Here is a 12,876-nt window from a genome sequence, read left to right as displayed (position 1 = left end):
CGTTTAAGGATAAACTCCCACCTTTCAACAAAATGAGCCAATCAGCGTGCTGGTATCCCAGACTTATATAAGAACTTTGCTTCAACTTAAGGATATTTTTGACTCCATACTTTTTAACCGAGATCATGAATTAATGTAGAGTAACATGTAATGTAATGTAATGTACAGGAGGAGGCTGAAATTAAACCAGCTTCAGCCACCGGGTTCATAACCGAAACACTCAGGTCCTTCACCTTCCTCCCTCTCATCCACCATGGCAACACACACTGCCAAACACAACACACAGCAAACACACCATGAGCTGACAGCACCAGCCAAACAAAGCCATCAGTGAGAGAAACTCATGCAGTGTGTGTAAACAGTAAAAAATGAATCCATAAGAAGAACAGTAACAATAAGGGCAAAGCCAGGTTCCACTTTCTCACTGAAAATAGAAGTCAGAGTAACTGACCCTGCATCTGCCTGCAGATCCGTACTGTATTTCACTACCTCCAGGAACTGCCTTTAGCATATATCAATATTTCAACGTTTTCTGCTTTGCATTCATTTTCAACATGTTAACATATTCGAATGTTTAGACTCACCTGTCACTGTAATATTTTAATATACAATAATAACCTATACAATGTTGTAACACAAAGATTTTCTAGGTTATGAACTATTATTTTACTATTTTATGTTTTATTCAAATATAATGGCCAGTATTCTATTGATATTAATGTTAATGTTAATATTAATGTTTTGTGAAACAAGAATTTTGGAGACATAAAGATCCAATCTGTGATTAACCTATGAAGTTGCATTAGAAGTCATTCACACTCATTTGCACAATGAATATTTACAAACATTTACACTATATAGACAAAAGTATTGAGACACCTGCTCATTCATTGTTTCTTCCAAAATCATTATTACAAGAAGTTTATCTTGCTTTTGTTGGAGTAACTGTCTCTACTGTCCAGGAAAGACTTCCTACTAGATTTTGGAGCATTGCTGTGAGAATTTGAGTGGTAATGTGGTCAGGATATTGGATGATCAGCACCCCATCTCATCTCCAACTCCACAATGCATTCCAAAAGTATTGGATGGAGAACCATCCATCATTCTGGAGAACACAGCTCTACTGCTCCACAGCTCAGTGCTGCAGGCATTTGCCTGGTATTAGGTGCCGATAGGTTTATGTTTATCTGCTCCAAGGAGTCCTATTCTATTGATGATACTGTGTGATATCGTACTAAGCTGTGTGTGTGCATTTGCACATCTGTGTCAGCAATGGGTGCAACTTAAAGTAGCTGAATGCATTCATTAGAAGGGGTGTCCACAAACATTTGGACATATAGTGCATCATGCAGTCAACACACTAGTATTAAAGGCAATATACAAAATGATAAATCCATTATTGAAGACTTTAATGAATTCTGAACATGTAAAAACAGGGTTTTAAAGGTTTAGCCAACAGTGTTTATGCAGCATGACTCGACGTGAAAACACCTTGTTTGCTCAAGAACAAAGACAGAAGGCCAAGGAAAGCAAATCCCCTCCCAGAATACCAAAACTCCTCCTGTCTGCCATGATATCTCTGCAGGGTCCAAACTTTACAGACATAACTGCTTGCTTTGAGTATCAGGATTAGACGGTGCAAATTTGTCTCTCACAAGTTACATTTGACAACCAAACAAAACCACACCCGGGCACCTCCCACCTCCCCTGGCTTGCGTTTAAGACATTATAAATGAGGAGACCAGACAACATGGTTGAAATACGACTGGTAGATATGGATAAAGTCTCACCCATCAACAAAAAGAGCCAATCGGCTTGCTGGTCATGCCCTGAACGGTGGAATCCCCCTCGATGTGGAGATTTGCGTTTAGTGCAATAGCCAGAACAAGCCGAAAAATGAGGTTTTGTGCATTTTGGCCTCTCATTCACTATTCATTATAGGCCTGGTCTCGTATGACAAGAAGACATTTATTTAAAGCAGCAGTATGTAGCATTTGTACCTACAAATGAGAGCTTCAAAATCATATGGTGATGCCCCACTGACCTGTAATAGAGAATAGCTCCATATCATGGCTACTTTGAGCTCAGCACGCCAGAAAGTAAACTTTGTAGCTTTGGTAAAGCAGGCAGGAAAATGCTTTCTGTGTAACCTGTGTAGCCAGGGTGATATTTGTGTAAAATCCTGTAATATTCCTCATAGCACACATGCTTCTTTCACTTCCAGTGATAGTTCTGTATCTCTCAGCTTGTTAAATGCACAGGAAAACTGTGTCCTTTAGTTGTGGCTTAAAGTGCAAATTTCACTTCCTGGCAGTAGGGGGAGCCCAGGAGCAAGAAATACCAGTTCTTGCATAAGGCTGCTTTAAATTCATTCATGCTGCCGATGACGAGTACATATGGCTAATTCATCTACACGGCCATCGTCTTGTAAATACTTTATGCTGGGGTAATAAAAAGAACAGCTCCATACAAAGACATGGCACTTGAGGAGAAAATAAGGAGCAACACGGTTCCCCACGTAGGAATCGAATTAGAATCTGACTGACTGGAGACACATTTGTCTACAGAGTGCAAAAACACATGGTTCAAATCTTTAATAATTGTATAATTAATAATAATAATTAAGGCTATATTATTATTTATATTTATATTATATTTATATTATTTATATCGGTCACATGACATGCCCAAGTGTAAACGAGGTATCAGTCACACCTCTTCGGTTTAGCATACAAAACAAACCACATATATTATAATGTCTATTTTTGCTTTCTCACACTAGCTGTAGACACCCCTGGCCTTTCCTCAATCAGCTTCATGAGGTAATACTGTGGTAAAACCTTGTATCTCTACATGGCAACTTGACTTTCAGTGGACGTCAATTGGTGGACGGCATTTCTATTGGTCCATTCATAAAATGTTGATAATCTCACAGAGACAGAGGCTTTCTGGCACATTCATCTGATTCCAGGAATCCTGATCCAGAATGGGATTTTGCATTTCTCCCAGTAACGCGTATCGGGCTGCTTAAGCTCATACGGTTTAGCTCTCCCTATTCCCCTAAGCACACTCTTTGCTTGTGTCCCAACATCTAACTTTTTGGTTAACTAATCTTAAACGATGTGAGCAAACCAAAAAACCTGTAGCTAGCTTCTCAACACCTTCAAGTTCCACCCTAAATGTCATGGTTTCCTGGTATTCTTATTACTGTACATGTGCCAGAATGCAGCTGCAGCAGCATTTAAAGTGGACCAGGAAAAATCGGAATACGCATCTGGTGAATGAGAAGCCAGCTTCATGTCACCATCAAAGTAATGCCCTCCAGTGTTCTCACCTGCGTCGCTAATGAACTCTGACAGAACTCTGAACAGTAGTGATTTCATGGAAGGCCAAGACTGCCATTAGCGGAAAACAGGAAAAGGAAATGGAGAGGGGGGGGGGGGGGGTCGCCCTTTTTGATGACAATGGATGAAATAACAGTGGGCCTCTCTGTTTATGTGTTTCTCACTCTGCTAATTGCCCTTCTCACCTACCAGAACCGAGGCCAGACTGCTACAGTTACACGCCATTCCGGCAGCTGGGTGGAGTGTGAGTGCTCAAACGCCTCTCTGCTGACCACGTGCACAAAGCTAGCGTTGAAGTCAGACTCGCAGGGCCCTGTCACGCGCAGGTCTGAAGAGTTGATTCATTTCTCCCAAAGCCCACCTAGTTGATAAGCTGGCGAGGGGCACCGCAGAGGCCCCTTTCATAGCACAGGCTGAGAGCAACACCTCATTATGGGAATTTCAATTTCAACAATCTAGTCAATTAGCCAAAACATGTTCAGTGCCCAAATGAAAAAGAGAGCTATGAGGCAAATGAAGTAGCAAGAAGCTCAAGAAAACTACATGCCTACAGCATCACAAAGTTCTTTGTGAGATTTCAGAGTGTATTAATGAGGCCTCAGGGTTTAGTTCTAGGGAGATGCAAGAAAAGCCCAGCCCGGAGGTACCCCACAGAGCCTAGAAGCTCAAGCAGAGAAATGCATCAAGCACTGATCAAGTGGCCCCCTGCCATTCAATAGTCACAGTGGCTCCCGTTTGATGTGGATGAAGCCTGGAACATAGATGCAATGGTCAAACACAATGCTGATCAATGGCTCAGGATAATGACTCTGCTGGTCAGAGGAGACGATAACCGGACCTCAATACACCATGAATCGCAGGGTGACCCAAATCCATCAACTGCACAAAGAGGTTCGGATCCTGAAATGACAGTTTAAGGCAGCGAGTAAAGAAGAGAACTCTCCACTGACTGAGCTTAGGAACATGCTGAGGAAGACGCTCATAACTTTACACAGGAGATGAAGAGCTAGGGAGCCGGCTGCTACAGTTACAAACCCATCTGGGTTCAGTAAGCAGCTGCTAGGCCAGAAGTGAAGTGGCTGCCTTGAATGCCTTAAAGAAAAGATGGACCACATCCTTCGCAACACTCTCAGAGATGTAGCAAGCGAGCAAAGTTGAGGCACCTTAAAACCTTCCACAAGATCACTGAAGTACTTGCTGTGAGCCCATCAAGGCAGGGTGTAGAGGTTTAGCTGGCAAGTCGGCCTGGCATCACTAGGGTGAGTAAAAGAGTCATTAAGAAGACTACAGAACCAGCTGAGAGAGCCTCCAATTGGCTGTCGTGGCCCTCTGGCCCTCTGTTAGCCAAAAGGTTTTGTTAAGGGGCGGGGAAGGTTGAGGAGGTTGAGTTGACCGGACCATGGGAATGCAAACAGGCCATGTAAGCATGTAAGATTCAGCTAGACTGTCAGAGCAACAAGGTGCATGAGGAAATCTCAGAAGTGTGAAGGTGTAATGAGATAACAGTATTATTGCAGCTGAGGGACAGAGGTGGGGCAGTAGGGAATGCAGGCATGTAATTATCCACGCCTGCTGAAGGCCTGAGGTGGGCGGCAGTGCTGATTAGTGGACGGGGAAGATAAGATGGCTGGACCAGGAGGGAGGAGGAAACTGCTCAGCCAAACCAAACTTCCTTCAAAACACTTTTACTGCGGCCTGATTCTTCAACATCCAGCCTGTTATTTTCACTCTGATTTCCCTCATCTTTCTTTCTCTCTCTCTCTCTTTCTTACAATTCCCTCCTCAAACAAAACTCTCACAAAGCCTTTTCCAGCTTTTCCAACAGCACATTTTAAATATTATCTTTGAAATGCATATACTAGTAATCATATCTAAGTCACATTTTTTGTTTAAGCTGCAGAAGCTCCTCTCCAATATGAAATACAGAAAGCAAACTTCTCTTCTAGGACTAAAAGAACTATGAACATTTTTGAAACTGTTAACCAAATGTTTTGCGGATATAACTATATGACTATGTGCACCACTGGCGGAGAGCATCTGACTGCTGCATCCAAGATTTGCTGGTATTTTGTAAAATCCACTCTTTCCTACCCTTGAAATACTGCCAGTGTCACTGGCAGCACCGCAACCATTTTTTACAGTTCACAGTTGGCAAGGTGTTCTTTTCATGGAATGCATTTCCCTTTTTTTTCACGTGACCAAAGAGTTCTATTTTGACTTTGTGGTGTGGGCCGATGGGTCTTGTGATAAAGTCTCCTTCCTGGAAAGGACTTGTCCATGAAGATTATGTTGCAATGGAAGATTACAGTGCAACGATGCAACACCGTCTTCTCGACTCAGCTAAACTCTCATGCAGGTTTTTGGCAGTCATATGGGGGTTTTGCCACCATATAAGCAGTTTTCTTGGTCTTCCAGATCTCAGCATGACCTCTACCGATCCCCTTCTCCACAGACCCCTTTCTTAATAACAGTTCGCACTGTTGAAATCTTGGGGCTATCTTCTTATAACCATCCCCTGACTTGTGGTTAGTGGATCTGTAGACAGTTGCTTAACACTGAAATCAGGGAGTGCAGGGATTTGAACCAGTGATCTTGTGGTTGCTCACCTAAGCCTGTTGCTGTAAAAAACAGTTTTAGCTAATATCAACTATAAATACACAGCCGTTCCTGATTTCTGATTAAAGTCTGTGGCAAAACACCAGCATGCATGTACTTGCGGACGTCTGTTCCATCTGCTTTTCTGTCCTTCACCCTCTCTGTTGACTGTTCGAATGCACTCTGGCCTCTTTCTGCCGTGACTGAGGTGAAATGAAAAACACCCTCCACCTCCCCAGATGCTTTTAACGCACACTTGTGTTCATTCACTCGAAGCAGGAGCAGAATGGAGCCCTCTCACAACACCGCCCCCCCCCCCCTCCCATATACACACTCCAACCAACCCCCAGGGACATACAAGCACAGCATTGGTGTGTGAGTGCTTACGCCGAAGGGATTGCAGCGGATGAAAGAAAAAGCACCTTGAAAGAAAACACAAGTTGGATTCATTGGGCTCCGAGGGTGAGAATCTTGCCAGAGAACCAGAGCCACAACTCAGGAAGCAGCACTAATAATTATTACTACAGTTATTACTGTAAACATCTACAGTTATTAACAGTGATGCACTGATCTGAGTTATTCTGTTCTAATCGATACATAAACTTTGCGTATCAGCCGATACTTGATAGCGATCCAATACCCTTGTCAAATAAATAAACCTCACCATGTGGGAGAGACTTAAACATTACTTTACTAACCTTGTAAAACTATAAGAAATGAACACAGTTGATGTCAGGTCGAGGGCTGGTTAGATAGGGTAGGTCCTGCTGTTTGCTATGATGTGTGCATGATGTCTGTGTGTTACACTGATCATGAGTAATAAAGCCTAAAATACCGGCGGTGTGGAAATTGAGTTCAGTGAATGGATCAGTCCTGTGGATCGAACTTCGGAATTTTGTTAGTATTGGTTAGTATACTGTTAGTATATAATATATATACTAATATATATATACATATATAGCACTTATATAATTAACAGCATCTGCATTTATTCTGTAACAGGGTTCCCAAACTGAATCATGTTATTGATTAGTTCAGCAATGTGCCTTCAGACCTTCTGTTTACATTTACGACATTTAGCTGACGCTCTTATCCAGAGTGACTTCCAGGGTTACTCATATTACAGAGGAGGGACTCTTATTGGTGTAACGCAGCATAGTCACCCAGACCGGGAATTGAACCCCAGTCTCCAACATGGTGTGGTAGCTCACTGGCAGGTAGTGGTGTGACCTGTTGCACCACACCAACCAGTTGGCTTATTTATGTCATGTGACCAAAACAGAGAAACGACACATGGCAGAAACTGCAGCGCACATTTGTGCAGAACCCAATGATATTAAAGAAACGCAATGGGAGCAAGCCTGGAAGACCCCTGGATAGGCCACATTCACACTGTGGGGCAATGTAGCACAGTCAGTTCACCTACAATGTGTTTTGGGAGGTGAGAGGTTCTGCATCTGAGTTTGGTCAGCAGTACATTTCACGTTCTGGCCTCAGAAACATTATGAAACTAATTAAATACTGTGTAAGATGTTCAGTCTGTGGCTCCGCCCCCTCAATCTGTTTACTGTTTCTTCCCATCTGCAGGTTAAAACTCATCCTATCAGATGGGAGGAGGCCCTATTCTTAGACTCCTGACCATGTTGATGAGATATTAAGGTATCTTAAGGGCAGGCAGCTAGACAGTAGCTCTGGAGTGGCACAACGGTCTGACTGCCTGCTCTTCAAGTATAATCACAGCAAGGGCTCAGATCTCCGGTATTGAGGCGTCATGTGATAGGGGAATCAAGGGAAAGATCAGTGTCTCTTTGACTGTGATTGACTAGTTTAACTATGTTCTGACAAAAGACATCTGTCCTCACCTCTTCTGGTGAAACATCACCGCTTCCAACACAGAAACAAGACATTTGTTAAAATCGCCTCTCAACAGTGAGCAGTGCCACACTGAGAGGTCGGAATTAACTGTGGTATAAAATCTAACACTTAGTGGATCACACCATTGTACTCATTACTACTCAGTACAGAGTTCAGCTGCATGTGGAAGCTCAGCTCTCAATCAGACTACATTAGTGCTCCGAGTTTCAGGACTGTAGAACAGTAGCTTGGAAGCTGCTTAGAACAGACATGGAGAAGCATTTGAGTGGAGGTTAGATAAAAATAACTGAGGGGATGAGGAATCTGGGGAACTGCACATTAAAATTCCTCCCCCGCGCAGAAAAAAAGATCCCTCCATTCCTCTATTTTTTGCCTTCTTTTGTCCTTTCAACAACAAAGTAATAAAAGTGATTTCTCATCCTCAAAGCCTTCTTCATAAGGAGAAAGCAAAACAGCCATGGCTGGAGGTGGGGGTTTTTGGGGGTGGGGGATGCTCATACAGTCTGCCAAAGCAGGGTGGATTTCGACATCAGTTGAATAAGCATCCAGCAGGAGACTGTATACACACACACACACACACACTTATGTACATGTTCCAAACAGACACATACACTTGTATTTCAAGGTTGGGATTTGTCATTGCATTACACTGAAGTACACAATGCTATGCCCAAAACCAACAGGAGATCTTTTAGCTGTTTTAGATATTTAATGAAAGCTTCATCCTGAGTAAAGCTACGGTCACATCAAAGACAACTGACATTTCTCTGCAAAATTCCCAAATGAGAAATAAAGGAATGCTCACCAGGCCAGCTATAGGAGTAGGCAACCTGTTAATCTTCTTCACAAGGCCTGGTTTAATGGAACTGAGCAACCTGAAAGAGAGAAAGACAGAAAAGGAGAGAGAGTAAACATTCATTCATTCATCTTCTAATATGCTTCTTAGTGGTCAGAGTCATGGGGGGTCCACCTGGAATCAATGAGAGCAGGCAGGAATACCACTGGACAGGGCGCCAGTCCATCACAGGGCCCTACACACAATCACACTGTGGGGCAATTTAACATAGTCAGTTCACCATTCATGCGTTTTGGGGAGGTGGGAGGAATCCAGAATAGAGAACCATATAAACATCCAAATGGTTCTTTGAGATGTCATGGTTCTACTGTATAAAGAACTCTTGGCTTTATTAAATAACTCTTAAAGAACCCATTTATTTAAGAGTGTACTTTATCAGTGCACAGTGATACGATCTGTTCCATCACCGACGACTGTTGGATGCAGCGTTTTTTCACCGATTGTCAAAGCAAATTTGACAAGACATTGACAAGACTTGTTTAAGGCTTGTTTGGCTATGTTCAGACTGCCAGCCAAAATCAGATTTTTGGGCAATCTAGATTGCATCCAGGTCAATTTTTTTAAGTGTGGACAGCCAAAAACTGCATGAAAATCTGATTCAGATCCAAAATCTGAATCGGATCCACAGCTGGAGGTGGTTTGAAATGCGGTTACAATCAGATTTATACAGATGCGTCTCAGTCTGGACACTTTGGACGCCCAAAATCGGACTTCAGAGTCTTTTGCGTCCTTTGCAACTTGAAAGACAACGATCATATCAAATCCAGAGTGACGGGACTCCGGGAATCCAAGAAGAGCACCCCAGGTTAGGTATACTGACGCCTAAATCATTACTACAGCAAAATCTGATCTGATCACTTGCAAATAACAGTGCGGACAGTCATCTCACCTGATCTCGACCGGGAAACAAATCCAATTTGCCTGCAGTCTGAACACAGCCGACTCAACCAGTGATCAGTGGAATAAATATATGTTTCAACCAATCATGGCTCACTGTCCCAATCGCATTCAGTGTAATGTACCATTTAAAGACCATCTTTACCTGAGATTCTTTTGGGACCCCAGGCCAGAGTGTGTATTTGGGTCAGTAATAAAAAGTCTAATACCATCTCTGGTCTGTTGCCTAACGTCTACCAGTTAAGTCCGTTCCTAGCATTTCATCTATAGCTGCTTTCAGGCAGCTGTTCTTTAAAACCCCTCAGAGAGCACATCATTCTGACAGCAGCAGAAACCCCTCAGTTTTACTCTCCACAAAACTGCAACTAGACACCTGATCCTAGCCACTCACTGACCAATGAAAACCAGCATTCAAATTCAGACTTCACTGAAAGAGACCCAGTACACTACTCTCCTACTTCTCCCTTGGTTTGTGGGGAGCTTCATGTCTGTCAGTCGTCTCGAGGCCTGATTCTTAGGTCATACTGAACTTCTTTATATGACAAGTTCTCATGAGCTCTCATTGATTACTTTCAATAATCCTTCCTCATGCTCCTATTGAGTTTCTACATGTGTGCCTTCATTCCTCTTACTGGTTCCTAATCATGTTCTTAAGGAGTCTTGGTTCCATTCAGTGATACGTCTTCATGCTCTTATTGAGTTTCCTGATTTGAGTCTTGGTTCCTCTCAGAGGTTCCTTGTCATGCTCTTGAGTTTCTACATTAAATGGTTCTTTCTTATGTTTTTATTGAGTTTCTGGATTTTTAAGTCTTGGTTCCTGTCATTGGTTCCTAATCGTGCTCTTATAAAATGTCAACATTTGAGTCTTGGTTCCTTTCAGGGGTTCTTCCTCATGCTCTTATTGAGTTTCTACATGTGTGCCTTCATTCCTCTCATTGGTTCCTAATCATGCTCTTATGCTCTTAACATTCTACGAATTTCTTGATTTGAGTCATGGTTCCTCTGAGTGGCTCCTTGTCATGAGTTTCTACATGAAATTGTGGTTCCAGTCAGTGGTTCTTCCTCATGCTTTTATGGAGTTTCTACCATTGAGTCTTGGTTCCTCTCAGAGGTTCCTTGTCATGCTCTTGGTGAGTTTCTACATTAAATCGTGGTTCCAGTCAGTGGTTCTTCCTTATGATTTTATTGAGTTTCTGGATTTAGGTCTTGGTTCCTGTCATTGGTTCCTAATTGTGCTCTTAAGAAATTTCTACATCTGAGTCTTGGTTCCTCTTAGTGGTTCCTCATCATGCTCATATTGAGTTTCTGCATTAAATTGTGGTTCCAGTCAGTGTTTTTTTCTCATGATCTTCTACTGAATTTCTACTGAGACGGGACCCTGTTGTCTCTTTGCTTCAAAGTGTGCAACTCACAGTGAAAGCCCTGGTTCTCAACGACTGAATACAGACATAAATCCATAGCAATAAGAGTTGTGATGGAGTCTGTAATTCACTTCACCCATTCCAAGTTGGGTGGGAGCTTTGCTCACTTGCCTTCTCAATGGTTCTCTGGACCACCAGAGCCAGTGTGCCACACACAGTCTGGCACTGCACTTCCACACATGGAGATGCATCTAAGAACAGAATTGTCCCCCAACTCTATACACGTTTATGAAAGGCTGATGATGACAGACACACATTCAATCAGGTCCAAATATAAATGTAAAATGCAGAGGAAGAGCAAATGCTGTTCAGCAGTGGAGCCTGAGAGAGCACAAATAGCCTTCCTCCTTCCAATACGGACTGAATAGCTCAGTCGGTAGCGCCTCAGACTTTGCATCTGAGGGTCCAGGGTTCAAGTCTCTGTTTGGGGAAGCTAACAGCTTCTTTTGGGCAGTGATGGCTCAGCATTTAGAGAACCAGGGTTATTATCAACAGGGTTGTTGGAACCTTAAACAAGGCCCTTAACCGTCTCTGTTCCTGGGTGCCGCAGCAATAGCTGCCCACTGCTCCGGGCATGTGTGCCCACTGTCCCCTGTGTGTGCTCAATAGTGTATATGTGTGTGTTCACAAAACCGATGGGTTAAAGTCAGAGGCCAAATGGTGAAAATGGGTGTCTTTGTGTTTGGATGAGCATCATAGAGAGTGATGTGATGTCTTGGATGTGTCTGGTGAGAGGGTGACAGAGTGACCGTATATCAGAGGGGTTAAACTCAAGGTCAGCCAGCCCCTGAAGCTCTGAGATATAAAACTACACTCGTTTACAGAAGAAACAATAAAATTAAAATACAGACCAATGAAACAACAATAAAAAGGAAGGAATGAGCTTGGCAGGGAGACACGGCACATAAACACTCATGCCAGTATAAATAAGAGTGCAAGTGTGTGTGTGTGTGTGTACGCTTGCATGTGACTTATCTGGCTACATGTGAGAGAATTGAGGAAGCACCTGCAGAAGGTTTAAAAGTGACAAGTAACAAAAGGCCACTGATAGAGTCCCAGCACACACACACACACACACACAAACACTGCAATTATTAAGCAGGAAACACCATTCTCTCTGGCTAAAAAGTTCACTCAGAACCCAAAACAGCAAACAGCATGCGTGGGTTGTCGTCACTGGGTATTGTGAACATACACTAGATGTCCAAATGTTTGTGGACACCCCTTTTAATGAATACCCCTGGAGTAGAGAATCTTGATTCCTTACTCAAGAGGCCCCAACAGTAGCAGCTTAGCGGATGTGGGTATTGAACCCACATCCACGTGATCAATAACCTACATACTAGGGCTGTGTTTTTTTGGAAGGAACATGGTAATATGGCACATCTATGAGAACAGGGGTTACGATTCAATATTTTAAAAATTTTGTAGTATAAAAAAACACCATCATATGCATACAATCTGAGTGAAAGAACAGATGACTTTTTCTGGATCTGAAGATAAAGCACAATGGTTGGGATTTGAACACAACACTAAACGAACCCCTGTCTGACACCACTGTTTGTATGTAAACTACACATACAATACGATACTTCGATATATCATTATTTTCTTACGCCCCTACTGAATACCCTAATTCAGCAGAACGCCTACAGACACACTCTGTGGAACTAAAAACCTACATAACAGATCAATTTCTGATTATTCACAGCTTTTACATTATCAGTACTGCAAAAGCCAGTACCATGCTAACAATTACCAAATGGTGTACTGCACCAGTTTCATCACAACAACAAATCACGCCACTAATCTTCAACTGAAGCTCTCTAAACTACTCCTCACCATACTTTCCTTAGAACCTTTCCAGCCTTGTCCGTACAAGACCTTC

General features: G+C 42.7%; 1 protein-coding gene across 8 annotated transcripts in view; it reads right to left on the bottom strand.

Moving 5' to 3' along the window:
- Nucleotides 1–12,876, bottom strand: part of limch1b (LIM and calponin homology domains 1b) — a 143,851-nt gene that overhangs the window by 73,244 nt on the left and 57,731 nt on the right. For all 8 annotated transcript variants that reach the window (XM_072663690.1, XM_072663687.1, XM_072663691.1 and 5 more), the window contains exon 3: nt 8,620–8,689. In XM_072663690.1, the coding sequence (XP_072519791.1) occupies nt 8,620–8,689 (70 nt within the window). The remainder of the gene's footprint in view (nt 1–8,619; nt 8,690–12,876) is intronic.

Source organism: Salminus brasiliensis, chromosome 19 (assembly GCF_030463535.1).
Source record: "Salminus brasiliensis chromosome 19, fSalBra1.hap2, whole genome shotgun sequence".
NCBI classification, from domain to species: domain Eukaryota; kingdom Metazoa; phylum Chordata; class Actinopteri; order Characiformes; family Bryconidae; genus Salminus; species Salminus brasiliensis.
Note: the sequence above shows the minus strand (reverse complement) of the source record. Positions and strands in the feature narration are given on the sequence as shown.